This window comes from Sceloporus undulatus, chromosome 10 (genome assembly GCF_019175285.1).
Source record: "Sceloporus undulatus isolate JIND9_A2432 ecotype Alabama chromosome 10, SceUnd_v1.1, whole genome shotgun sequence".
NCBI classification, from domain to species: Eukaryota; Metazoa; Chordata; class Lepidosauria; order Squamata; family Phrynosomatidae; genus Sceloporus; species Sceloporus undulatus.
In genome coordinates this window covers 14,768,607-14,794,903 of record NC_056531.1, presented here as the reverse complement: position 1 = coordinate 14,794,903, position 26,297 = coordinate 14,768,607, and the positions used below count along the sequence as shown (strand labels likewise).

Genomic DNA, 26,297 nt, shown 5'->3' with positions numbered 1-26,297 from the left:
AGGGGGCGGGGGTCTGCGCTCGGGACACGTGACTAGGAGCCAGTCTCCCCCGGCGGTGAGGCGTGCGCCCCTCCCTCTGGAGGCGGAGCGAGGAGGGACGTCATGGGCCCTCCCCTGGCCCCGCCCTGCCGGAAGCGGCGAGGCGAGCAGCAGCAGGAGGAGGCAGCAGCCGCAGCCGCCGGGGGAAGGCGTTGATGGGGAAGGCGGCCGGGCCGCTGTGTAGCGCCAGCACCCGGGGGCTGGTGGCCCTGCTCGGCGGCGCCGTCGTCCCCTGCCTGGCCTGCAAGCAGGAGCCCCCGCCGCCCCGCTGCCTCCGCCCGCCGGGCGCCATGAGCCTGGCGGCGCTGGACTCCCCGGGGCCCCCGCCCGCCGCCCCGCTCGACACCTACAAGGGCTGGCTCTTCAAGTGGACCAACTACTTGAAGGGCTACCAGCGCCGCTGGTTCGTCCTCAGCAACGGCCTCCTCAGCTACTACAGGTACCCACTCAGGAGCCCCGGGGGCTGATGGGAAGTGGAGTCCAGGCCCCGGAGCGAGGAGGCCAGCGGGGGATGGTCCAGGCCCCGCTTTGACTCTTGTCTGGCTCAGGGCGATGGCATTCTGGGAGTTGGAGTTTGTTGTGGGGTCCAGAGCCATCGCCCTGAGCCAGACGAGAGTCAAAGCGGGTTATTCCTCCAGTGTGGAGGCAGCCATATAGTCAACTATGAAGCCCAGGCCAAGGCAGCTCCAGGAGGGAGGGGGCCCTGGGTCTCTGGAGGAGGGCCCCAGAGGAGCGCCCCCAGCTGCAAGGAGGCCCTGTCCCGGAGGCCCTGCCATTGCAAAGCGACTGTCCAATGGTGCCAGTTAACAAGGCTGCGTGCAAGGCTTGTCTTTGGACCCCGAGGGCCTCCTTTCCCCCTGGCACATGGCACACTTGGGGGCCAGCTGAGCCCTTCCAGGGTGACCTTTGGGAAGGACAAGGGGCTGAACCCAGAGCCACGTCTTGCGGCCTTGTTTCAGGCTGGCTCTTAAGGAGTCCTTTCTTGGGCCGATTCTCCGGTTGTGGTCCTTTCCGTCTGTGTGGTCAGCTGCCCTAAGCCTGTTGAGCGCGAAAGGCAGCCCTTCAGAAAGGACTCCAGCCGAGTCAGCTGTTGGGGTTTTGTTGTGTCTCTTCTTTCAGCGGGGGACCCATTTCCATTCCTTTTTATTATACGCTTCCTTGGGCCCACTTGCTTTTGGACTACTGTTACGGTGTCGAAACTTACTTCGCAGTGTAAGGGTGACATTTTGGAGCCCCAAAACAAGTGTCTGGAATCCATGCTGGTTTTGGAAGAGGAGCGTTCCAGAAGACAAATCCAAGGTGGGAGTTGGTGCGTTTGGAGCAACAAAGGCAAGATTGTACTTTGTTGTATCTTTTCTTTTGCAACACACCACACATTACAATCTGCCTGTCCCTTGGATTGTGCTGTACCTGTCCCTAAACCTCTTTTTCTAGTTTCTCAATGAAATTGTATTACAAAGATGTTTGTTCTCATGCCAGTATAACATATTTGGCTGCAAGGTGCCTTGACAGAACGGGGCAGGCGCTGGACTCTCCTCCTTTGGACTTTGTGGGGCCATTCCCTTGTCGCTCAGCTGGCTCTCCATCCTACAAAGCGGCTTTGTTTGGCGGCTGATGATCACACAGATAATTAACAGTTCAGGGGCTGATGTCTAGCAGTGCAGTTGTCCATTTAAATCTGACAGTTTCCTGCAACTTTCCTAACACAGTGGCTAGGCTTTTCAGTCTTCTCTTAAGCCAATTGGTAGCACATAAAGGCAACTGGTGTTTATATTTGATGGCAATGTTGGCATTGTGGAAGTCCCTTTAGCTAGGCTTTGTGCCCCAGTGCACCTGAAGTCCTACAGTAGCAGGAGCAAAAGAGTTGCTTGGTTTGCTTCTTGGTAAGTCTTGTATAACTATAATTACTATAGTAATTGCAGTTGTTTCTCTCTCAAAAGCCAGTTCTCTAGGCCTCCATATAAAAACATGCTGCCATAGCAACTGTAATGATACTCCGGGGATCTTCCTTCCCAGACTACTTGCTGGGTTATGTAACTTCCGAGGGGGGGGGCATGATTTCAGGCATAAGGGATACCTGAGGTTGAAAACACATGTAACCAACATCTATTCCAGCCTTGCCACATTGTATGAGGTGTTACAGATGTCACTCTGCCATTGGATTCGTCGTGTATAAAATTCTTCTGGAGTCCATCATGTTCATAAAAATAAAGTTGGATGGCAACTTCTTAATTAGGAAAATGGGTTTCAGTTTCAGGCGGAGTTGAGGACCTTTGGCCTGTCTAGTTCAACCTTCTCCATGCCAAGGTTTCCCTCCAAAGTTTCAGATGGTTCTCAGTTGGACCCGAAAGCACTGGGAATCGAACCCAGGACCTTTTGCATGCAAAACGTGTCTTCTACCCCTGAACTGCAGCTTTTGTTTCACCAAATTCTTTCCCTATCTCAAATATGTGCATTTGCTCCCTTTTTTAACCCAGTGGTGAACAGGTATGGATTCTATGGAGTCTGGCAAGGCTTTGCAAGAAATGTCAGTCAGTTTCTCTTTCAGTTCACCCAAAGGCCAGTGCATACTTGATATGGGTGGGAATTCATGTCAGTTCATGTTGCTTGGGTCAAATAGCCCAGCAAGCCCTGCTGCTGCTGCTTGGAGAGTTGGTTCCCTCTAAAAAGTAACTTTAACTGCCATGGCTCTATGCTATTGAATGTTGGGAATTTGTTGTGGCACCAGAGCTCTGCTTAGGGGCTTTGGTCACTTTGGGAAACAGTGCTTAAAGTTCCACACAAGCAGGGAGACCTTTTTTGCTTTCTGTCTGCAATACGAGGCAAAAGGCTTACTTGCAGAGGAATGGAAGGCATTCTTGAAACATGTGCTTTCTGAATTTCAAGGGGGAATGTATGTGCTCTTGTGTTTCTCTTGAGGAGCCCTTTTGCCTGCCCCACATGCCTTTAGGAAGGCCTTTGCCGTTTGGCTTCTCTGTTGCCAGAAATCACTTGGATGGAAGCAGCTCTGCTCTTGTTTGGAAACCAAACTGTCTGCATTGTGAAGTTCTGTACTCTCATGCTGGAGTCTTTATTCCAGAGCAGATGGGGACTGGTGAATAAACCGTGCATCAGCAAGTTTAGTTCTCCATGCGCCCCGTGCTTAAGCTACCACAATGTAGCATTGTGTGAACCAATGTAAGTAGGTTGATCTCAAACTTGGATGGCCGGGCTCTGTTTGGGTGCTACAGAAAAGCAGACACGATTACTGTGCAGAACTCCCAAGACTTCAACGCCTGTCCTTTTCACAGAACTCTAATATTGCAGCATACAGATCTAAAAAAAGGATGACCTGGTTGAGTCACTTTTCAGCAAGCCTTTGTAAACATTTCTGAAGCAAAAGATGCCTCTTGCATTTGCTTTCCAGTTGAAAAGGCAAGTCTTTTCCTGTTCTGTGGCAAGGCCTGAATTCTCTGCTTGGGAATATTCTAATTTATTAGAGGCGAGTGACTGCCTAAGGGCTGTTGCCATCCACTGTGAGAGCGGTGGCAATGCGCATTTGCCCAATGAAGTGCCTACACCTTTGGCTATGTGGGTCTTCTTCATCCAAGCTGGGGCAGCAGCTTCTGTTTTGTTTCCGGGCACAATGCATACGAATCCTGATGGAACTGGATGTTTTTGTACTGTCTGGGATCAGAGACTACAATTTTATGGGCTACTGGCAGGAAACCAACACCCAAGGAGTCATGCTTTATAAGCATGAATGATTTATTGCTATGTTTGGAGCTCTTAAAAACAATATATCAAAAGGCACAGTCAGTCGGACCAGTTAAAATGCACAGACTCATCAGTGCAAGCTTTTTGTGTCTTCCAGACATCTTCATTATGCATGATGTTACCCAAAGTGGGGCAGGGTGGCTGTCTACATGGACCTTACAAACAGTGGCAGTTCTAGGATGGGGAGGGTACTGGCTTTTGGAAGAGTAGGAGCACAAGGGGAAGATGGGGTGTGTACATATCGCATTGCCCTATTAAGTTGCTTTGGGAGAACTGTATTTGGTGGGGCTGAGGGAGGTGTCCTAGCTGCTTGTTTCCCTCTCTCAGTTGTTTGCTGCTGAGCCTCCTGCCCTGCCCCTTGGTTTTGGAATGAGGGAAATGGAGCTTCTCTACTGTTTTGCTCCCCATGGTGTGCATGGACACGGGCCAATTTGGTGCTTTTGGCAGGATTCCACTTGTAAAGGTCATTTCTGCAAGGCCCTGCTTCTAGGCAGCTCTGCCCTCACTTGAATGAACGTGAAATGCCTATCTTTGGAGCAGTGTGAGGACAAGGGAGTGATGGAGGAGAAGTGGCTTGTGGCTGCTGGATAGGGAGCCAGCCACTCTCCATCCTCTGTTAGAGAACTGCCTGGGTTGTTGGGAGGCTTCCTCAGGGCAGATAAATGGCCTGGAAACTGCAATTGATCCAGGATGGGGCAGACGGCAGTGCTGCTGGCAATCTTGCTTGCCTGCTTATCATGGCCTCCAAACTGGAACCTGACAACTGTTCTGGCCTGCTTGCGTGGGCCACAGGAACCACCACAAATGATAGCAGCCAGAAACATCTTTTTGCACATGGCGGTTTTGTGCACTTTGGGGCACGCAAAGGGTGTCCAGGCCTCACCAAAGTGATGAGGAGAAAGCTGTGACATAGTAAAAGCATTTAGAAGCATGTGCCGTTTTGACTCTTCAAACAGCTGGTGTGTAAAGCCTGCGTTTGCATCTTTAGAGGCTTTGGAGAGAAAGTAAATAGGACGTACCTAGCCTGTTGCTCTAGCGCTGGAGCAGAATACCTGGCTTTTCCCCAAGCCCCTGAATCGCTGCCACTCGGCCCTTCACCACCAGCTCCTGTGCCCTTTAGGCCTGGGTCAACACTCCTCTTCTCATTGTCCAGTTCGATGGCTAAGAGTGGTTGGAGGTGTATGGAAACGTTATGTCTTTGCCATGCACGGGATGTACATTAGCATCTCAGAATGGGAGTACTTGTGGACAACTTGTATATTCCAGTATAATAACATGCCTCATGCTTTACTGTTGGTTATGTGAAGATTACGTAAATGCTTGTTTTGTGGTGTTCTTTTTTAAATTGTGCTTTGGGGAAACATTTGCTTCTTAATTCCTTATCTAGCTGACCTCCTCCTAATGGCCTCTGGTTTATTAATCCCAGCAAATCGGGGAGCGGCTGGGCGTTAAGCTCAAGCTTTCTTCTCGAATGAGAGTCTGTGGGAATTCAGGACAGTCCTTGACTTTCTCTCAGGCCTGCTTCTGTAGGATTAGCTCACATTTGGGACCAGAAACCAACTTCTGCCTTTTTATTATGCAAGCATACAGGGAGTCTAGTTTGAAATAGAGAAATCTATCCAAATACTGGGGCATTTGCTGCTGAAGGACACATCTACGACTTTGTGCGGAGAGCTCAAAAAGGGGCCTGCTGAGAAAATAAGAAGCTCTCTCGACATAGAATCCTAGAGCTGGAAGAGACCCTCGGGGCCCTGCAGTCCAACTCCCTTCTGCCATGCAGGAATCCACAGCCAAGGGAGAACTAGCCATCCAGCCTCTGCTGAAAAGCCTCCAAGGAAGGCGACCCCATCACCCTTCAAGGCAGCAACTGAGTCTTCCTGGGGGGAGCAGCCTAAAGCTGGGGTGCCACCACAGACAAGGCCCTTTCCTGGCAGTATATAGGTCTTATCTGCATGTCATGTTTGTAGGTTTTTTTTAATGGGTTTAATAAACTACAATCAACTGAAAGGGGTGGGATACACTTATAATCTGGGTGAACTGCTTGGTCCTTGTAACTTGTGCAACACTTTCCTCCCCCCCTCTAAGGAAAAGAGAAATGAGCAGATCCTCTCCGTAGCAGCCTATGGCAGAGAATCCCTTTCTCCTCCAACAGTTTTCTGTATAGATGCATTTGAGTCTGTTACACCAACAATACAATGTCTTTCAGTCACAAAATGAGTAAGAGAGCATTATCAAGGGATCTTGAAAAATAAGAAATTGCTCACTGGCCTGAGGTTGTAGGTATTGCCTGGATGCTGGAAGAGTGGGAGCTTTGGGCTACTGCAAACACGGCAGGGCTCTTTGACCTTGCCATGCTGAGACAAGCTAGAGATGACATAGGCTTCTTTATCTTCCTCAGGCAGCTGTGTTTTAAACCAAAAAGCAGCCCCAGAGGCCTTGGCTGAAAACTGCGAGTGCCTGCAGTGGCTTAACCTTTTCCTTTCCCCGTTGCTTTCATGAAAATAAAACCCAGCCTTTTGGCAGGGGAGGGTTTCTGGTGATGTGCGGCCAAAGGCCCTCATGCTCTTTCCTTTCTGGTTTTGCAGGACTCAAGCTGAAATGGCACACACCTGCCGTGGAACCATCAACCTGTCAACGGCTCACATTGATACAGAGGACTCCTGCAATATTGTGCTTTCTAACGGGGGAAGGACCTACCACCTGAAGGCCACCTCTGAAGTGGAGCGGCAACGGTGGGTCACTGCCCTGGAGCTGGCTAAGGCCAAAGCCATCCGCATGAGGAACAACCAGTCAGGTAGAGTGATGCTTGCTGTGTACGCAGGGAAAGGGACTCAGACACTCACGGACCGCTTGCCACCTCCTCTGGAAGCCTCCCCCATGGTGGAAGACTCTTCTGGAAAAGTGGGGTTCAAGGAAAGAATGCTTAGCAAGGGGTTCATAAGGAGGCAATGTGGATCTGTGAAATAAAATCAGCAATTGTGGGTCATAGGCAATAAAAGAAAATTCCCCAGTAGTTGGGTTTCTAAAATTGGTGCGGTTGCTTAACTTGCATGGATTGGTTATGTGAGGCTGCTTAAAGAGGGTTCACGCCAGCCTGTCTGCTATGGATAGGTCAGCATGAAATTGATGCAGCAGATAGGTTTCACACAGCTGTTAGCTGGACCCAAAGGGTGTCCAACACAGTAGTTATCCACTGAAAAGTTAGAGCACCCCTGAGCCCTTAGGCAGTCACTCACATCTAATCTATAAGCACTCACCAAAGAAACTGTTTTTATTAATGATTATTGCCTGGGACACACATACAAAAAGTATGGCATAAAGGTCTTGGCCCCATGTGAGTAATAGGGATGCTAGGATTACATTTGACCCAGGTGGAATGAAGATGTCTTTCCAGACTTGCAACTGAACTTGAAGTGTTAGTTTGCTTAGACTTCAAGTTGGTGGCTGCTAGAGACCTTCCCCTGAATGCGAGGCATAAAGCTATGTTGTACAATAAACTTTTATTCACACAAGCAGTTACTACAGGCTTATACAGCTTGTGTCCCTGAAAGCACTGGCCATTTGCCATGTATAGTGGCCCACCAGGGGCTTGGTAAACCATGCGTTCATGTTGTTTGCTTGGAATTACAAGAACAGAGGTATTACTCTGCATTTAGCAAGCTGCTGTATGTGGCTGGAGAGCCCTTATGGCTTGATGGAACATTTATTTCCATGCCTCTGTAGTAGAGAGGAATCCTGTATTTTAGTACTGGATAGAAATTGTGCCATGGACACTCTTGGTTCTGCCCTCCCCACTTTATTCTCACTTATTCATGACTGAAAGATGCAGCTGCAGTTAACAAGTTTAGCACTTCACCATTGATAGAGTACTAAATTTTGACTATGCAACTATTTTGTTGTGATATTGAGGTTACCTCTCTGTCAGATATGCTGCTAAGCTTTCTCGTCCCCATCCTACTTTTCCAGTAAACCCCCCTGTAAGGAAACAGTTCTTTTTTTTGAAATGATATCTGAGGGTGAAATGACTGTGATGGATTCTTTTGCAGAATAACTCTAAACTGTTCTTAAAATACATTTTTGACCTTGTAACCACAGCAGAAAATCATATGGGACAAAAACCCAGTTTGGAACAACAACTACCCAAGTGCCCAGTTGTCTTGAATGACAAGAGCAATGAAAGGAAAGTGGGATTAGGTACTGGGATTGTCATCCCCAATGAAGAGACACCACATTTCAAGGTTAAGTGGAATCCAGCTTTTATGATGTTGTTGTTGTGCTTGGGGAGTGCATCTGCAAGTATGGAAATAGCAGCATTAAAAGTGGATTTGACATCAAACGGTGGGCTCAGCCCTTTCCTTGGAGCTTTCAGACTGGAAGTAAGATTGGGGGGTGGAAATGGCTTCCAAGACTGAAGGGTAATGTCAAAATTGCTCATGCTGTTCTTACCAGCCTTCCTCAATCCTTTTGCTACCTATTTTTCTGGTTCTTCTTCCCTGGATCCCTTTCCTCCACAGATGGTTCTTTCTGACCAATCTTAAATGAGTTTGCCCTCCAGTTGTCACCCTCTCTCCCCTTCCCCATTGCTTATAGCTTTCTTTTGAGTGGAGCATTATATTCCTCTTTTGTACATGCCTAAGAAGCAGCATTTTACAGCCATGCTACCCCAAGCCCCTCTCTGCCATGCACTCCTTGGATCCACATTTGTGGAGTGTGCACTCTGCCACGCAAGACCCGATTTGGCCTTCCTTACTCCTTTGCCAGGGCAGGGACGTAGCTAGGATTTTAGGAGGGGGGGGGTCCAGACTAAGTGCCACCATTATAATGGGGCTTGGGTGCGGCGGCGCAGCAGCACACACCATTCATTTTTCTAATGGAAGGGGGGGTCCGGACCCCAAGAACCCCTCCCTTGGCTACGTCCCTGGCCAGGGTCAGTGCACTTGCCATTTGTGAGAAACTCTTGCTGGTGAGGCACTGCTTCCGGCAGCCTTTGTTTCATACCACTTTAAAGGAGAGCAATGTCATAACATGGATTAGAGGGATTTATAATCCTCTTTAGAGACCATCAAACTATGTTTTGCCTACATCACACCCTAAAAATAAAAGGAACGCTTGGCCCTGGGATTTTTGAGCTTTGAGTCTGTGATTAATTCCCGCTAGTTTCTATGGAATAAGTGTGGCGTTCTCAGTATTTATAAACCAGGAGAACAGCCTGCCGTATCCCCCCCCCCCCCACCTCAGAGTTGTGGTGCTGGTGGGAAAGAAGAGGCTGCGCTTTTATGGAGGCGGTTGGATCTCTTTAATTAATCACGCCGTACAAACCCTCCTGTCATGCTGCCGCTTTTCCTCATGCTGGCTGCTTGTGTTGTCTGCTTGGTCTTAATGGGTGTGAACATTATGCAACAAAAGCTGCCCGCCTGGTGGCGGGGTCACCTAGGGTTGCCACTTGCTTGCTTTGCCAGCCATTCTGAAGGGAAGCTTCCCGCCTTTGCTTTCTCCATCTCTCATGCTAAGAGGCTCCCCTCCCTCACAAGTATTGGCTTTTGCCTCATACTTTGCACTTAAGCAGACATTGCAAGGCTAGAGTCGTGGCACAAAGATGCCACCCTGGGGCTTGCCCTTCAGCTGGAGATTGCCAGGACAAATTGGTTCGCAGCAGCAGTCTTCTCTTCCTCTCCAACCTCCCCTCCAAACATGTAACAGTGCAAAGCTGAATTAATTCCTGGAGCTCCAGAAACTGAATCTGACTGTAGTTTGGAGTTGACATGAGAGCAGAATCCTTTTAGGCTGCCTTGAATCCCATAGTGGGGAAAAGGCAGGTTATAAATTCAGTAAATAAAAATAGATTTCATTAATTTCCCTTCATTAGTAACCACCAGCACTAAAGACTACTGTCAGAGGCCAGAGGTCTTGACCTTTGGCTCTCCAGATGTTTGGGACTTCAGCTCTTCAACATATTTCAGTCTGACCTGTGGTCGGGGATTCTCGGAGGTAAAATCCAAAACATCTGAAGCACCAAAACTGTGGAACTCCTGGTCTGAAGTTAGGAAAGGGCTGGTAGGCTGGCAGTTTAGGCTGGCACAGAGGAGCTGAGGGATGCATGCAGCCTGAGCATTCCCCTCCTGCCTTACTGTTGGTGTGCTGCACATCTCAGTCTGCTTGCAAGACTCTTCTTCTGCTCTTTGCAAAGCTGAGGGATGGCAACCCGGTTAGCTGGTAGTACAGTGAGAGACAAGGAGACCAGGGCCAGGTCTGCACTTTCCAGAATCCTCCAGGGTACCTCTGAAGTATTCTGACCCTTGGCCTCTTTTTGCAGCGGCTATGGGCATCTGCCTTCTTTACCCACTTGCAAGGCAGAGAGGGGCTGTCGAGCTTGGGCACAGCTTGGTTTATGAAGCTGGACTCATGGCCTCCCAGGATCCTGAAGTCCCTTGCCCTGCTTTGGAGTTTTTCTGTCCTTCTGGCACTCTCTAGTGGCAATTGTTTGAATTCTTTTCTCTTCTTTGCGGAGGCCTTTCTGATGGGGGAAAGTGGGAGTTGTGGCGCAGAGCATTGGGACGCAGTTTGAGATGTGAAGTGTGTAGCCTCTTCCATGGCTCCTGACTAGCTATTCCTGGCATTTCCTTACCACACTTTTCTCCTCTTGCTGCCATGCTCCATGCTGAGCACCTGCAGTTTTGCAAAGCTGCAGGAGCCAGTTTCTGAGTGGAGCACCCAAGTCAAGGAGGCCTTCTTGCTTTCCCGCTCCTGGGCCTGTCTCCTTGGGGAATGTAAACCTAGCTGCCTCTGGGCTCCAACCCTTTGCCATGACACAAAAATAACCCAAGGAAGCGAGATGGAATCTCAAGTGTTGGTTCACCACTGTGTTTGCCTGAAAGCCTGTATTTATTTGACAATATTGTATATATTTCTGCCTGCTTAGAAATGTCATTCTCTTTGTATTCTGCATTCGTGTCTTTCTGCTACTGTACTGTAAAATGCCTTGTGGTTTTTTTTGTATGCCTGTGCATTTACACTTCAAATGCCAAATTCATCCATTTTGCTCTCTTCCCATGTTGCTAATGCCATTAATGATGTTCTTCTCTTTCATATTTACCCGTTCAGCTTTTCCACTGTTCATAATAAATGTTGCATGCACATAATCTTTTGTGGCTTCTTTTGTTTACTTTCCCCTCCAGTAACACAACCCAAGGGTTTCCTTTTGTTGATTGTCACATCATTCAAGGGGCCAACTTTCCTTTGTCTGCCCCCTTTTCCTTTAAGCTTGCATCTATGTTTTGTGAAGGCACAGATGGACACCATAAATATGATGGGATTGGCAATCCTGAACTGTCATTTACAGTACAATCGGCCCTCTGTATCCATGGATTTTGGTATCCACAGAGGATACTGGAACCAAACCCCAGTGGATACCAAGAGCCGACTTGTGTTTCTCCTCTGTCATCCCCAATGCTTTTGCCCTAGGGCTGCATTGGTATTCACAGACGGTTTGCATAGCCTCATCTACTCTCCATTTTCCTCCTCTCCCATTTAAGACACTTTCCCTCATACCAATTTACAGTTTTTTCCTTCTCATTTCTGGGCAGACCTCCTGTACAGAACAGTTCTTCTGTTTCACACACCCAACACTGCTCTTTCTGTTTTTTGGTTCTTTCTTACATCTGGATTCAATAGGTTTGATATTGTGTGTGTGTGTGGGGGGGTGAGACTTATGTGGCCCTTGGGTTGGTGACAAATGTAGAAGCAAAAGTCACAGTCTTGTGGCACCTTTAAAGACTAACAAAGTTATTATAGCTCCAAATTTTTCACATCCTCATCAGTACCACACATCCCCCCCCAAAAAAAAGTGGGAATCAAGCCCCCTAAAAGCCACTGCAAAATAAATTGGTTAGCTGTTGAGCTTCTGAAAAGCTTGTTTTTATAGTGACATGCCAACCTGACACTGGAAAAAATGTGCCTTTTGTTGAGAGAGGTCTTCTTTTGTCATTTGGAACCTCACTTGGTCCTACTCAGTACCCCCAGGGAATGGAAATAATACTTCTTGGGATTACAACACCCAGACTCTTGGAGCCAACATGGACTTGGAATGTAAAAAAACCCAAAATGTTTCTGAGCCCTGATTTGCAGAAGTTTGTAGTTAAGCAAAAATCCAAAGTTCCTGCCTCTGGAGCAAATACATTTTTGAAACAGCCATGGACCCAAATGTCAGTTGCCAGAAGAGGGTGCTCTTGTATTCACATTTGATGGTGTTGCATAGACTTGTGCTGCCCCCAAAGTCCGCCTCTGAGGACTGCTTGCCTCAGAAAAACTGGTGAAGTTCATGGGATTGCCATACGTCAACAGGCAACTTGAAGGCTCTTATACACAACACACACACACATTTGGAACACAGTCTTGTTTGGTTCAGGTAGTCAAGGAGGAAGAAGGCAGTTTAGAAAGAAAGTTTCATCCTAAGCTGCCCTGGTGACCTTATGGATCAAGAGGGCCAAGGAGAGATTCCTTGGAGCATTAAGAATTAAGTCAGTTGGTTAAACCTTTTAGAATAGGATTACTAGGGAAGGCGAAGGGGCTGAGACACGCAGACTGGGGCCTCCAGGATTCTCTCAGTCTGAGAAGGCCTCTTGCCAGCCTTGGCAAGGTTTCTTGGGATTTCTTAATAAATTTTTGGTAACCTTTTGACAAAAGTGATTTAGAGCCAGGCTTCTTTGTGAAGAGGACGTAACAACTTTTGAAGGGACCTACCGTTTTTTGATTTGGGGCACCTCTGCAGTTCTGTCCTGAGTGCAAGCTCATGATGCCAGGAGTGCCTGTATCTAGGAAAGTGTCCCAGTTGTGCCCGCGCTGCTACCAGGGAAGCAGGTAAGAACTCTGTTTTGGGGCCCATTGGCATTGGTGGGTTGCCTTATACTGAGGTGAGCATCCAATTTGTGCAAGGGGGATGGTTGTCTTGAGATATGGGCCTCTTGGGTGGGGCTTTTGTTGCGGCATTGGAATGAAAATGGAGCCCTAGGGTTTGGGGGGTAGAAGTTGCACACCCTCCTTCCCCATCAGGAGAGAGGCCATTTGTAAATGTTACAGAAGGGCCACCAGCAAAGTCAGTTTGACTTCAGGGGAAAAGATTTTGTCAAACGCACAGGCTGTGCATCCCTAGTGTCAATTTTCAGTGCTTTTTCCCACGCGAAGCCTCTTCCAGGTTGCCTCTGTTCAGAGAAATACCAAGGAACCATTCATTCTCCTGTGCTGGTGTTAAGAGCTGAGTGTGCAGGGGGGAAATATCATTCAGGGGCGAAGGGTGTGTATGGTGTTTTGTTTGTACACTGCTTCCAAAAGCAGAAACCGCAACAGGTGCTTTGCAGTTTCCAAGGGACGTGTTTTTACGTGGAGGAGACGCCAGTGTTGGGCTGATACAGAACAAGCATTCTTGGGTTGCTTTTGGAAAACAGTCGACAAGCAAAGCCCTGATCTCAGTCGCTTTGGAAGTTGATCTTTTGCCACTTTTCCCAGCCAACTGAAATCCCTTCTCCTTGCCATCAATATATATTGATCTGCTTGAAGCTTGAAGCACAGATGGCTTGAGTGGAAAGCAATGGGAGCTTAGTGTTGCAGCATTAAGACGGATCTCTGAATATAAATGGAAGCTGGGGTTCAAAAGTGCTGCTGCTGTTGAGTTCTAGTAGGAGGATAGCGAGGGGCCTCCATAGCATGGAGCCATGGCAATTAAAATGGTGCCAGGCTGCTTGATTTTGGCAATGTGACAGCAGCCCACATCTCTTTTGGTCAGTAAGAATGGTGCCTTGTGGCTGGTGGGAGATCGGAGATGGAATCAGGAGGATGAATGGAGGAGTTTGCCTTTAAGTTGGCTATGTCGCTGAGCATGTTTGGGGACAAGCAAAGGCCGCCAGGGCCTTGGCAGGAAGTGGCTCACAGCTTGTAAACCCATCCGTTCTGGCCCGGGGGGTGTGAGCTGTTGCATTCTCTCCAAACCCTGCTATTTTGGGCTGGCTTGTGTTTTAGTTTCATGTGGCAGGGATGGGGGTGGCACCAGGAAACACCTGCCGTTAATAATATTAGGAAATTAGTCTAGGGCTCCATCTGGCTAGGCTTGTATTAGTTTTTATTAATAATACATGTGTGTATTGATGCCTTTATAATGAGCTCCCGAATGTCACCCAAGATGCTGGGAGGGAGATGGAGTTCCTGGTGCTCCATTCTTTGAATTGGCAGCTTCTCTCCCTGGGATAAAGCCAGTTTGAGCCTCAACAAGAGTAGGGCCACTGAAATCAATAGGACATCCAGAAGGGATGGCAAACAAGGCTCCTTCATTGCAGTCGACCTGCTCTCTTTCCCCCCTTTCTTCTGCTCCTTTTTTGTAAGACAGAAATTTCACACTGGCATCTCTGGGGCTGTGGGTGTTGCTGTTGCTGTTATATATTTATATATAACCCCACTCCCCCCCCCCCCCCCCTTCGGGACTTAAGGAAGCATGCGAGAAACACGAAGTCAGAAGAGTCTAAGAGAAATGCTGACAGACCTTTGGAGGGGGGCGGTGTTGCTTCTCCCTTTTTCTCAGCCTCCCTACCCTTACTCCACAGCAGGCATGCTTTTTGCTGTTTGCTTGGCCTTTTCCTCCTGACCCCTGTCAGATCCCTTCTGGAAAAACCTGCAGGTTTAGGGGAAGCCTCTGTCACCTATGAGAAAGGCGAGAAGTCTGGCCCTGGTGTGTTATTTTCTGTGACGCTGAGACAACATTGCCGGGAATGCCTTTCCAGAGCTTAGTGTTCAGATCATTTTTAAAAAGAAACAAACAACAGCCAATAGCCCATAGAAGCCGTTTTCTGCCTGTTTCCCTCCCTCTCTCTCGTCAAGCTTTGATGCATGTTCCAGGCAAGTGTCCTAAAAAGAACCTCTAGGAGGATTTAAAGAGACAAGAGGTTTTCCAGTGCAGCTTCCCAGGTGAGCCCTGAGCATCTTTGCCCTCTGGAATGTGACTTTCTCCTGCCACCCTCCAAAAAGGGGAAGCCTCCATCCTTCCTGGGGCAACGCAGAGCAGCAGATGGCTTTGGGCTCCCTCTGTCTCCCCCTTTGGATGTTGGGTCCTTGCTGCCTTCCTTCTTGCCAGCATTGACGGAGTTAAGCGTTGCCTTCTTGCACTGAAGTGAGCGGCGGTGGTGCATTGTGGTCTAATGAGGCGGCTGGATGGTTGCTGGGAGAGCCATGGGGCTGAGAGCATGGAGGGAGCAGCATGTGGGCAGAATCGGTAATGTAGGATGTGCCTCGGTGAGAACAGTGATGCAGCAGCCCGGCGCTTTGCTGAATAAGGAGATTGCTTCAATAGTAGTGTCTTTCCAAAAAGCTAAAAACAACCTCTGGCGGGTAGTAATGCCCAGAGCTGGTGCATGCGCCAGAGCCATCCAGCGCCGGGAATGAAGGGCAGGGGCTGCTGGGAGACAGGATCCGTGCGCTCCTTCTGCAACTCCGGCTGCCTGAATAAAATCACGAAGGGTTAGTTGGCCTGCCCTGGACTTTGCCGCCAGAGGCCTTCGTTTCTCTTCCGGCACTCCCGGCTTTCACTCCTGGTATCTTTTTTTCACTGCATGATCAATTCAGTCCGGTGGTGGTGGTGGTGGTGGTGGTGGTGGTGGTGATGTGTGTGTGTTTGTGTGTCATCCTCAAGCATGGGGCTCTTTGTGTCCCGTTTTCAAAGTCCCACACTGAATTGTGCTTCTTGAGGAGGTTGCCTTGCCGATGATGCATCTTGCAGTCATTGCAGCTGGGGAAAATATGTTAGTGGCAGGCCGAATGCAAGCAAAGGCGGTGTGTGTGTGTGTGTGTGAGGCATGAAGAGATCCCAGAGAGGGGCCCAAAAGGCAGCCTACCCAGCCATCTTGCTAGGGGGGTTGCATGGGGCTCGTTCATGGGGCTAGTTGGCATTCAGGCTGCATGGCATGGTCATTTTTTCAATAAGAAGTCCCTGATGCTGAAGGAGGGAGGGAAGCCACATTGTTTTTTGTGGGTTTTTTGAGCTATGTGGCCATGTTCTAGAATCCACTATGTGGAATCCACATTGTTTAAATATGGAGAATGTGGATTTTGTTTGTCTGTTTTGGCGCACACACAAAAGTACAGCCGCTTTATATCTACAGCACCGGCACTTAGGGCTAACGTTTCCACTTGCCCGCCAGATGGGTCTCTTGACCTGGCACAGGAGGAACAAGCAAACTTTAGCCTGGCCTGCATTTGGGGAGGTGAGCTGTTTCCTGGGGCCTCTTGGGAGGGAAATGCCCTGTTTTACAAACCTAAACTAGGCAGAGGGGGGCATTTAAATATGAAAAGGATTTTCCCCCTTTGGTTTGTTTGTTTGGAGCAAGTGTTACTGAGAATTAATGGTGGTTTTGCAGTGGTTTACCCTGATTTGCTCATTATGCCGGGCTATTAATATTTAGTGTTGGTGCAGTACTTAAAAACATGCTGCAACCTGGCAATTTCCTGGTGCTTTTAATCACAACTCTCACCATTCCTAGTCAGCACAGCATTATGGGAAATGCAGTTTGAAATGTCTGGTGTGTGATAGGTGGCCTACATCTCCCATTTAATGCATGATGGCTGGCATCCTGCTAGTGACCGATGTGCATAAAAGTCTCTTTTTGGATGGAGCGCAGGGGGCTCTTCTCTTGCTCTTTGCTTCTATCCCCAAACCTCTCATGGTAGGCAGCTGTCAAGTCCTGGGAGGGCTGCTGCTGCTTCTTACCAGAGGCAGGAGGCCAGTCAAACCATGAAGATCTGGCTGCTCTGGGCTCCTGGGGGAAGGAAAAAGCGGGTGCACTCCATTCCCTCCACCAGTTATTTCTCTATGGTTTGAATTGCCTTCCTTCTCTTTCCTTTCCTCACGGGAAAGGGACAGAAGCATGACAATTCCTGGATAGTGGGAGGACACAGAACTGCACCTGCAAAGCTGAGCACATGGGTAGGGTCTTGGCCTATGCGTGGAGCACTTTCCATGGGTTTCTTCCAAAGACAGCCTCCCATGTGCAGAAGAGAGTTGCATCCCTCTATCTGTTCCATACCTGCCCTGGGACACTGCGGAAGGAAGGTAGGCAGAAGCCAGATATGTTTTTATACCCATCCAAGTGGACGCTTGAAAACCAACCTGCTCTACTAGCCTCAGACAAGCTGAGTGAGGAGTGAAATCGTAGTGTTTCCTCTTCCTGCAAGGTTCTTTGGAGCAAACCCATGATCTTAGCAATCCTTGCGTTGACCGTTGGAATTAGCAAAGTGGCATCGTGCCCCAAGTTCAGGTGGTGCGCTAGTGCCACCAGAGCCTCTAGCCATGATTTGAGGCCCTTGTTATGGATCCTGCGAGTTAGTATGCGGTCACAAGTTGCACACATCAATTGGATAAGTTTAGCATGCTAGTTGTGGCCTCAGTTTCATGCACAGCAAGTACTGCTGGCCAACGGCCACCAAATTTTGCTCCTTCAGCTCAGAATTCTGTGCCTGAGTTGGTAGTCTCATCTCAAGTATATTTTCTTTTCTTTTCCCAAGATGAGGTTCATACATTGCTCATTGGGGCTGAGAGGGTGTGACTTATCCAAGATCATCTGGGGGTTTCCCTGGTTGAGCAGGGATTCAAACCCTGATCTCCAGAGTCATCCTTCAACGCTCAAACCATGATACTATGCTGGCTCTCTAAACTTGAGGAGCACTAGGGGCCAAATCTGATTTAATTCTCAACAGGAGGAAACCCATTAAAATAAATAGGACATATCTAAAAGACAGCTTAGCAGTTCCATGCATTTCACCTGGTCTGCTCTCATTTGAGCGAAAATTGGATCCAGCCCTGTGTTTGAATCCTGGGCTCCTTGTGTATCTCTCCAGAGAGTCCCGGCCCAAAGCAGAGCCTTAGCAAATAGCTTGGAAAACAGCCCCTGGGAGCAGAGAACTGGAAGGCACTGGGCTCATCTGTCGCCATGTTGTCTTCCTACGGCTGAGGAAGCTTCAGGCCCCCCAAAAGTCTTGGCTGAGTGACCAGGGGCTGCTCTCTTTCCCGGGCTCTCTCTTTGCCCCCTGGAAGAATGGGAAAGAGGGCCAATCTGTCCTGATGCCCTCTTTTTCCTTGGAGATGATGAAACACTAGAAGGCCCCGAGGGTGGAAAATGTAAATTTAAATAATTTAAATAATGATTAAAAATTTATCTCCGGTGACACATTTAGAAAAGCTGGAGAGAGAGAGAGAGAGAGAGAGAGTCAGATAGCCTGGTCTTTCCACAAGCTGGGAAATGATATCTGGTGGCGGACAGCGGCCGAGCGGCATTGCCCTGGTGGGTGAGAAACACCAGGCTCCAAATGACAGGCTGGCACTGGTGGGCCTTGCAGGCCCAGGGCTTCTCTCTCTTAGGCTGCTCCAACCATGGCCCTTATCGACTGGCACCCCTCAGTTTATGAAGGAGATGTGTTCCTAGGTGGCAAATGTGGGACCAGAGGCAGAAAGGACATGGGAGGAACATCACAGGAGAGAAGAGCAATTCAGCACAAAAACGACTTTGAAAATCAAACATTTTATCCAAAACTAGCAATGTGCGTGTGCAGAATGAAGCACCCAGGTCCAGTGAGCCTTGCATTGATAAAAAGAAGATTTTTGAACTTCTAGGCACCACTTGAGGGCTTCTTCCAAAATGCAATCGAGATAGACCTTGTTTTGTTTGCCAGACTCCACTTTAACGACAGTTTCCATTTTGGCCAGACTTAGACATAAAGGGTAAAGGACTGATGGGAAATTGTGACCACACATGGTTGCTGGTTGTGCCCCTTGGCTGGCGAGGGGCATGGGAGTGGAAATGGGCCCCTGCCCCAGTTGCCCACCCTTGCACAAGAGTTGCCCGCGGGGGGGGGGGGGGGACACTGGGGTGGTGCAGGCCGGGCCACTTTGACTGCTTCCAGCGTCCCCATTGCAGCATCCGCCTAATCCAGAAAGGTAGCCGAAGCCAAGGTCTCTTTGCTGGCTGCAGATGCTTCCCCTCTTCTGCTCCAGCCCAGCTCCAGCGAACAGCTGAGGCATGCGAGTGTCCTCAGCTGACCTTGGGAATACAGAGCGCTTGGCTCCATGTACCCTGTTTTCCTGAGGAGATTGTGGAACGACACTTTTGAAAAAGCCTTCTCCTTCAGCCCTACCATTGGGGCACGCAAAGATGCTTGCAGGTGGCCAGTGGCAGCCATCGGTCTCCTCCTAGGGCCTGCCGGTGCTTGCCTGCACCGCTCAAAGGGAAAGGAACCTCCCTCTCCTCTTTCCGCCAGTCTCCCTGGCATTGCACGGGGAAGGGCGCGCTGGCATCTCTGACAACTGGCAGCCATGGAAAGGCTGATCTGTCTGCACAAGTGGCTCAGGAGAAGTGGTGGGGTTTGCTGGGAAGCATTGGCTTGCAACATTGGCGGAGAATTTTCCCAGTGCTCTGAAGAGTGTGCAGCCTAGTTGAGCATGTTGGTTTTAAACCACCCCAGCCTCCCTCCCAATCCCCAGACATCTTTTCCCTAAAATTCAGGTGAGCAACCACTCGCAAATGATCCAAAACAGCACAAAACCCAATGTGGCCTCCCCACCGCTCCCAGTTTCTCTGCACTGGAGCTGCTGCTCCGGCTCAAAATAGGCCAAAACAAAATTGGGAGAGTTGTGAATGTCACTTCCAGCTTGTTACCAAAATGCCCATGGGGCCTTCCCAGGGGTGAACATGGGTCTGTACCTGTGGCACAACTGCCCACCCCTGTGATGAGTTCTTGAATGGAAATGTTTTTTTTCCAAATATATTTTATTAATTTTAATACACTGTAGCCAACAAGCATAACATTTCTTATAATGGTCACATCTTTATACTTTACAAAATACATTCCCAAATCCATCCCTTCTGATTTAACATTTCTTACTTTGATTTAGTCTGTTATTTCGATACCACTCCCTATATCCCCCAAAGAAACCTAGAACGATTTTAAACAATATTAATACACATACTGTCATGTGACACTTACACAAAATACAGATAGCACACTCGCTTACCTCCCACGCCACATTCCCACAATTCTTAATACATTTTAATTGTAATACGAAAAAAACCAGTTGAGCAACATATGTAGCGCTTTACCTCAGTTTCTATTGAAAATCTAATTAAGTATTTAGATTCATCTATTTAAGGGGATATCCCCTTTTCACCTCAGTTTCAATTCTTGTACAGTACTTTGTTTCTCACAAACTCTGGCTTATTGATCTCTGTCTGCTCGAATTTGCAAAGGAACACACACACAAAATAAAAATTACATTGACATATAATATGTCCCTTGTTTTCCTTACAAATTCTAATCACCTATCATAATTTTTATACAATTTCATCCGTATTTGAGGTCCAATTGACCGTTTCCCCCCATTTCCCCCCCATAAATTTTATGACAGATTCCCAGCTTAACCTCCATTTGGAGCTATCTTGATTTTCCATTTTATGTGAAATTAAATCTAGTTCCATCATATGAAATAGCTTTAGTCTCCATTCTTCAATTTCTATTGCCTTATCTGACTTCCAACCTCTCGCAAAAACAAGTCTCGCAGCCGTTAACATATAAAATACAGTTTTCCCAAACCTTGTTTCAACATCTCCATCTAACATACATAATATCATTGTCACTGCGTTAAACTTTAGTTTAACTCCCAAGATTTCATTAATTTCCTTCTGCACTTTTTCCCAAAAAGTTTTTGCTTTGTTGCATAGCCACCATAAATGGTAGAAGGTGCCAGTGACTTTTTTACAATTCCAGCAGATCTTATTACCCGTCTGTCGCTGGGCCCCAAGCCCCATCAGCCGGGGAGGGTGGCCCCATGGGTTCCATGATACACAGTCAGGAGGCAGGCGGATGCTGCAAGTAACTTTAATGTAACACCAACATAGGCCCGAGGGCAACAACAAGGCTGGTTACTTCACCGCCTAAATAAGAGACCAAAAAAAACTAAAGTCCCGGTCGCTGCAAGGCCAGCTTACTGTCCAGTTGACTCCACCAGGCTGGGGCCGGTTACAGCGCTTCGGGTGTTGGGCCTTCCAAGACGTCAGGGGCTTCCCTTTGAGTGTGGTCTTGGGACCCGTGTCCTGGCGTCCAGCACCTCCCTCTGATATCCCACAACAAACGAGGGCCAGGGTTGATTACCGGGCGGGCTTGATAAGGCTCCGGGTTGTCCCCCGTGGGATGCAGGTGAGAGGCCAACCAACTTGTTGCCAAGGGGCGCGGCTCTGCACTCCTTCCTGGGCCTGGCCCGCGGCCCCATAAATACCACCAGTTGATTTCCACCGAAAAGGCGTCGCAAACCCTCGCTTCTACTTCCGCCTCGTGGCCTGTTTCACCTTTGCCCCATGGCATTTCTGGCCCTGCGCGTTCCGCTCCTCGCCCCCCCAGCCGCCTCCGCCGTTTCTTCTTTTTTATCCCCGCCCCCCGCCCCCTCCTTGGCCTCCGCCCAAGGCCCAGCTGACTCTCCACCCATGTGCCCTCCTTCCCCACTTCGGGCTCCTTCTGGGTCCTCCAGGGCATTGTCCTCCACCCTCTGACACCATCTTATATATTTTGTCTATTTTTTCGGGTGTTAAATGTCACCTGTATAAGATTTTATAATAACTTTCTCTGACATATTGTGAAGTACAGTATTTCATTCTCATATTCCAGGACTTCTCCCACTGTTCTAATTTGATTTCCCTCCCACAATTCTGGGCCCATTTAATCATTGCATCCTTAATTAGTTCATCCTCTGTATACCATTCCAACAATTTTTTATAGATCTTTGACAGAATTTTACCATCTTGACTCCATAATATCTCTTCAATATCAGAATTAGCATTAGAAAAGCCTCTTTGTTTTTTTGTCTAAATTAAATCTCTGCTTTAACTGTCTGTATACAGACAGTTGAATGGAAATGCTTGATTCAAACGCTTGGGTTGGGTGACTGGCATGTCCTTGGGCCTCTGAGCTTTCCAATGGACAAAAATTTTTTCCTCCCTGGGCCACAGCTCTGGGGAGAGGAGAAAAAGTTTGGGCAAGTTTTTTGACCCCTGGCTGGGGGATTCTGGGATATGTCATCCCCAAAGAAACTGGCTCGCAGCCCAAGCCATTTATGCAAGGCTGGCATAGAACTGGTTAGCCAAGTCCTGCATCTCTCTGCCCGCCTTGAGGGTCTGGGCCTCATCTGTGCCAGGGGCAGGCAGCTTCTGCCATTTTTGCTGAGCTGCCCACAATCTTTCCGAATTCTCTTGTATAGCAATATAGCAGCTTCATTGTGTGCCAAGGTGTTGACTTGGAGAGCCGGCACATGCCAGTCATGAGAGATCGCTATTTTTTGTCTCAGTGTGAACAGCTTTATGGACATCTTAGGCTTGGGGAAGAAAGAAGGGGAAATCACTGCTAGCTGTGGGTTAATAGTACGGAGTGGTTTTATTTCATTGTTGCCAATTGGGTTCCACCCGGTTTGTCAGCTTCATTCAGCCATAAGTCTCTGGAGCTTAAAGAATAGCCACCTCGGCTTTTATTTGTGGGTTCCATTACAAGAAGGCGTCTGTCTTCAATATATGCATATGAAGAGTGGGTTATTAAAAATGAATGTGGGTTTCCATTTAATATTCATAGCTATTAAAATGATACCAAAGAAAAAACACAATGTGAAAACTTCATTTTTAGATAAATGGCTCCAGCGTATTCGTTCTCTTGTCTGACAGAAGAGAGGAGGAATATTAGAGACAGTGGCCCAAGTCCTTTCTGGGGTTGCCCCATTGAAACCAATGGTATTTATAGAAGTGTTGCCTCCTGGGGACAGCTCTGAAACAAGGAGGGACCCCCATACAACAGAGATGTGCAACTCCTGCGGATCAGGCCACCTCCCTGGACCTGCGGATCCCCTGCTCCCAGCACCTTGGACTTGTCTGACTCTGTTTCTGTTTGGTGGCAATTGTCCAGCCCATTGTGGTCTCCAGGCCTGTCTAGCATTTGAAATCAAAATTGCAGGGACAGTTGTCTGCCACACGATTGGTAAGAACGTGGTGTTTGACATTGATCTAACGTTATCTCTGATTTTTTTATTCTCCACTTGAATGCTTGAAAGTCCACCTATGTGTCTTTCCCAACATACGGCACTATTGGAATCTCTACTAAGTCTGGCCACACTTGTCCTCATGGTCTTCCTTTCACCTAAGATCTCCAGGTATCCCTGGTTGTGGGTGCAGGAGGGGGGCTTGGAATCGGCCACTATGGTCTTCACGGGCAAAGAATTGAGGCTGATCTCGGATTCACATCTTGAACATGCTAAACACATTTATGGTTGAGGCAGGTTAAAGGGGGGGGGATGCTGAAAATGGAAGCGGACCCAGACTGCTAGTCCTTAGCTCTGTTTTTGATTCCCATCTGTCTGTTCTGTCAATTTAGATCAATGTGCTTAGCATTGAGAAGTCCTCTGGAAATGGAGTGTGAGGTTTGGGGGCTGCTTCTGTTTACTGTTTGCGTGAATGTGTTGAGCGAGCCGCTGACCAATGTAACAGGAATCCATGTGGCCTCCCACAGAAGCCACAGAGAAGGTTTTGCACTGGTCTTGCAGTCTGTGAAGCATAAGATAATATGATTCGAGTAACGTGGGGCAAATGACATTGTTTTGGCAGGTAATTCACCGGGCTCACCTTAGGTCCAATAAAAAAGCTGGCTTCCTCCTGATCTGTACCTGTCATTTCTCTATTGCACTGTGACTGGGATGGCAAGGGAGGAGCAGTTGCATGGTGGTTGCATGGTGGTACCCCATTCCTGGGCATACTGGAGACCAGGGTGGGAGTTTCATGGCTCTCCACATGTTGTGGGATTGCAACTCACTCCAGCCCTTACTGGCAAAGTCAATGGATACTGGGAGTTGCAGTCTAATCCTCAGAAGAGGAGTGTGCAGGGGGCCCTTTGCTCCTTGCAGTGATGACACAATACTGAAGAGTCGGAAGGTTTTCATGACTGAAGACAGCTTCCTATCCAAATCTGCTGCTAGCCTAGTCCTTAAGACTGTGACCCTTTCTCTTCTGCCAACTGGGAAGGTGGGCTGGGGATTCAAAAACAGAAACCACTGATTTGGCGATAAGCAAAAGAAAATCAGTAGTTTCCGCTTATATGTTTCTTTGATTTTTTTTTAAAAAAATGTATATCACAACATTGGTGGTTTACATTTTTATCTTTCCCCACTTTAGGAAAAGCTCAAATACCTGTGGCAAAAGCTAAGGTAAATCCCTGCCCACTAGGAAATGGCGTTCTCATTTATCCTCCTCTTTTGCGACCTCAGTTGGCACAAGAGCAGAGGGGAAAAAGCCGCTCTTCTTTGCAAGAGGAATGTATTGCCATAATTGGCCCTTTTTCAAAGGAGCCCTGCCTTACCTTTCTCCCCCTCGGCACTGGCTCCTCCATCTTCCATCTCCAGCAGCCGCTTTCCTTTCCTTTCCTTTTCTTTTCTTCTCATCTGGGCAACTGGATCTCCTCCGCCGCGCGCCTCTTCCAGTCTGCAGAGATCCCTGTGGATTGGGGCTTCTGTTTTTAACTTGGCTCCTTTTGAACACTTGGATAGCTGCTGAGCCAAGGATGCCTTTCCAGGCAGCTAGTTAGTAAGAGAGAGAAATAGGTGTAAGGGCTTGTAAAAACACAGTCGCTCATCCGATTGAACCATTTTCTGCTGGGTTCAAGCTCTCTTGCTTGTGGGCTTTGCTTGAAAAAAATGGATGGAGACTAGTCTTCCAGCCTTGCTTTCCCGCTTGCATGTGCTCAGGGCAAGGTTTCCCAAAATTCCCTTCTGGACCACCCAAAGCGACATGGTCTTAGGATAGGAAAGGGGAGAATTTAAATGCAGAATCTACTCAGACTTGGGCATATCTGTGGGGGCTGGCTCCTTAATGATCTGTGCATTGGATCTGACATAAGCGTTCATGTTTTTCTTTTTTACTCTAGTGAGCTGTAGTCCACAGAAGCTTATGTCACATCAAATGGGTTAACTGTTGAGGGGCCCCAAATGGCTGCAACAGATTTATCACAAGTCTCTTTGTTTTGCCACAAAGCATGCCATTCCAGTGGCCTGTTGCCTCCTGCCTTTCTGGGGCCTGCGTCCTGGTTAGTAGCAACCATGCAAGTCCGTCCTGTTTTTAAAACCCCATCCAGTGCTCACTTGGGAAGAGCGGGCTTTGCAGGTGGGCTTCTTTTGTTGCGTATTGGGTGTGTGTGTGTGTGTGCCAATGGCATTGGGGCCAGGGCAGCCATTCCTGTTGGCTCTGATTCCATGAGAGCGGCTGCATCTGCTCTGCAGGAATAATTCATTTTGGCATCGCTTTAACTGCCATGGCTCCATGCTCTGGGATTCTGGGGACTGTTGTTCGTTGTGACCCCAGAGCTCTCTGACAGAGAAGCCTGAAGGTCTCACAAAGCGACAGTTCTCAGAATTCCATAGCATGGAGCCATGGCAGTTAAAGCAATGCCAAAGTGGATTATTTCTGTAGTGCAGAGGCAACCCAGGTTTTATTACAGATGCATCATAGAAGGGAAGGTTCCATGGTTCTGGATATTCTTGAGGGCTAGGTTTCAGCACTGCGGAGAGCTCAATTCACTGCCTCTCCAGTTGCCCCCAGGCCAGAGCCGGCTGGAGCCTTGCTTCTCCCCAGCGTTGTGTCCTTCTCTCTGGTGAACCAGAACGGTCCTCAGTTCCTTCCATGTTCTTTTCTAGAGGCATCACTTTGGTCGGGGCGTCACAGGTGGTCACGCCGGCGTCACTGGCGCTCAGCGCCTTGCATGCCCTTGTGCCAGTCACGTTCCCAGGACCTCTGCTTGATGATTTCCCCTTTTTTCAAGGTTGGCATTCCCCCCCCCCCTTTCCCACCATGGCTGCACAGCCCAGGATTAGGTGTCTTTCTCTTTCTCTCCTTTGCTCCCTCCCTCCCTCCCCAGCTGTGAGCCGTCTCACCTTCAGGCTGTAATTACTTCTGAGCAGTGGCATATGCCCCTCTGCCTGCCGGGCACAGCGATGGGCTGAGGCTTGGCTTGGCAGACTTCTTCATGCACACATCTCTGCCTTTACCTGAGTGGGTGGTGTTCCATTTCCTAGCTCTGAGAAAATGGAGCAAACCTTATCCTGCTCCTCGGATGAAGCTTTTAAGCCAAGATTTGCCCACTCTCTGGTCTCTGCCTCCTGTGTTGCCTAGAGCAGGGATGGGCAAAGTGCCCACATGCAGCCCAAGGGGCTGCTTTTGTGGCCCCAGGGACCAAATGTGTGTGTGTTGCTCCCGAGCTCAGTCTGCCTATACATCCACACTGCAGAAATAATCCAGTTTGACACTGCTTGAACTGCCCTGGCTCAGTGCTATGGAGTTTTGGGAATTAGAGTTTGTTGTGGCCCTGGAGCAGAATGGAGCAGATGCTCTGCCCACTGGCATGGCAGCCAGTGCTCTCCTCGGAGGCCACAACAAACAGCAATTCCAGAATCCAATAGC

At 48.6% G+C, this 26,297-nt stretch overlaps 1 protein-coding gene across 3 annotated transcripts in view; it reads left to right on the top strand.

Moving 5' to 3' along the window:
• The first annotated feature begins 66 nt into the window (after nucleotides 1–66).
• Nucleotides 67–26,297, top strand: part of OSBP2 (oxysterol binding protein 2) — a 50,595-nt gene continuing 24,364 nt past the window's right edge. Inside the window, exons 1-2 of one of the 3 annotated variants that reach the window (XM_042441302.1) lie at nucleotides 67–478; nucleotides 6,381–6,589. In XM_042441302.1, the coding sequence (XP_042297236.1) occupies nucleotides 195–478; nucleotides 6,381–6,589 (493 nt within the window). In that variant the 5' untranslated portion in view covers nucleotides 67–194. Of the gene's footprint in view, nucleotides 479–6,380; nucleotides 6,590–15,015; nucleotides 15,369–26,297 lie in introns of those variants that run through there. The other 2 variants (XM_042441303.1, XM_042441307.1) reach the window with 2 other exon arrangements.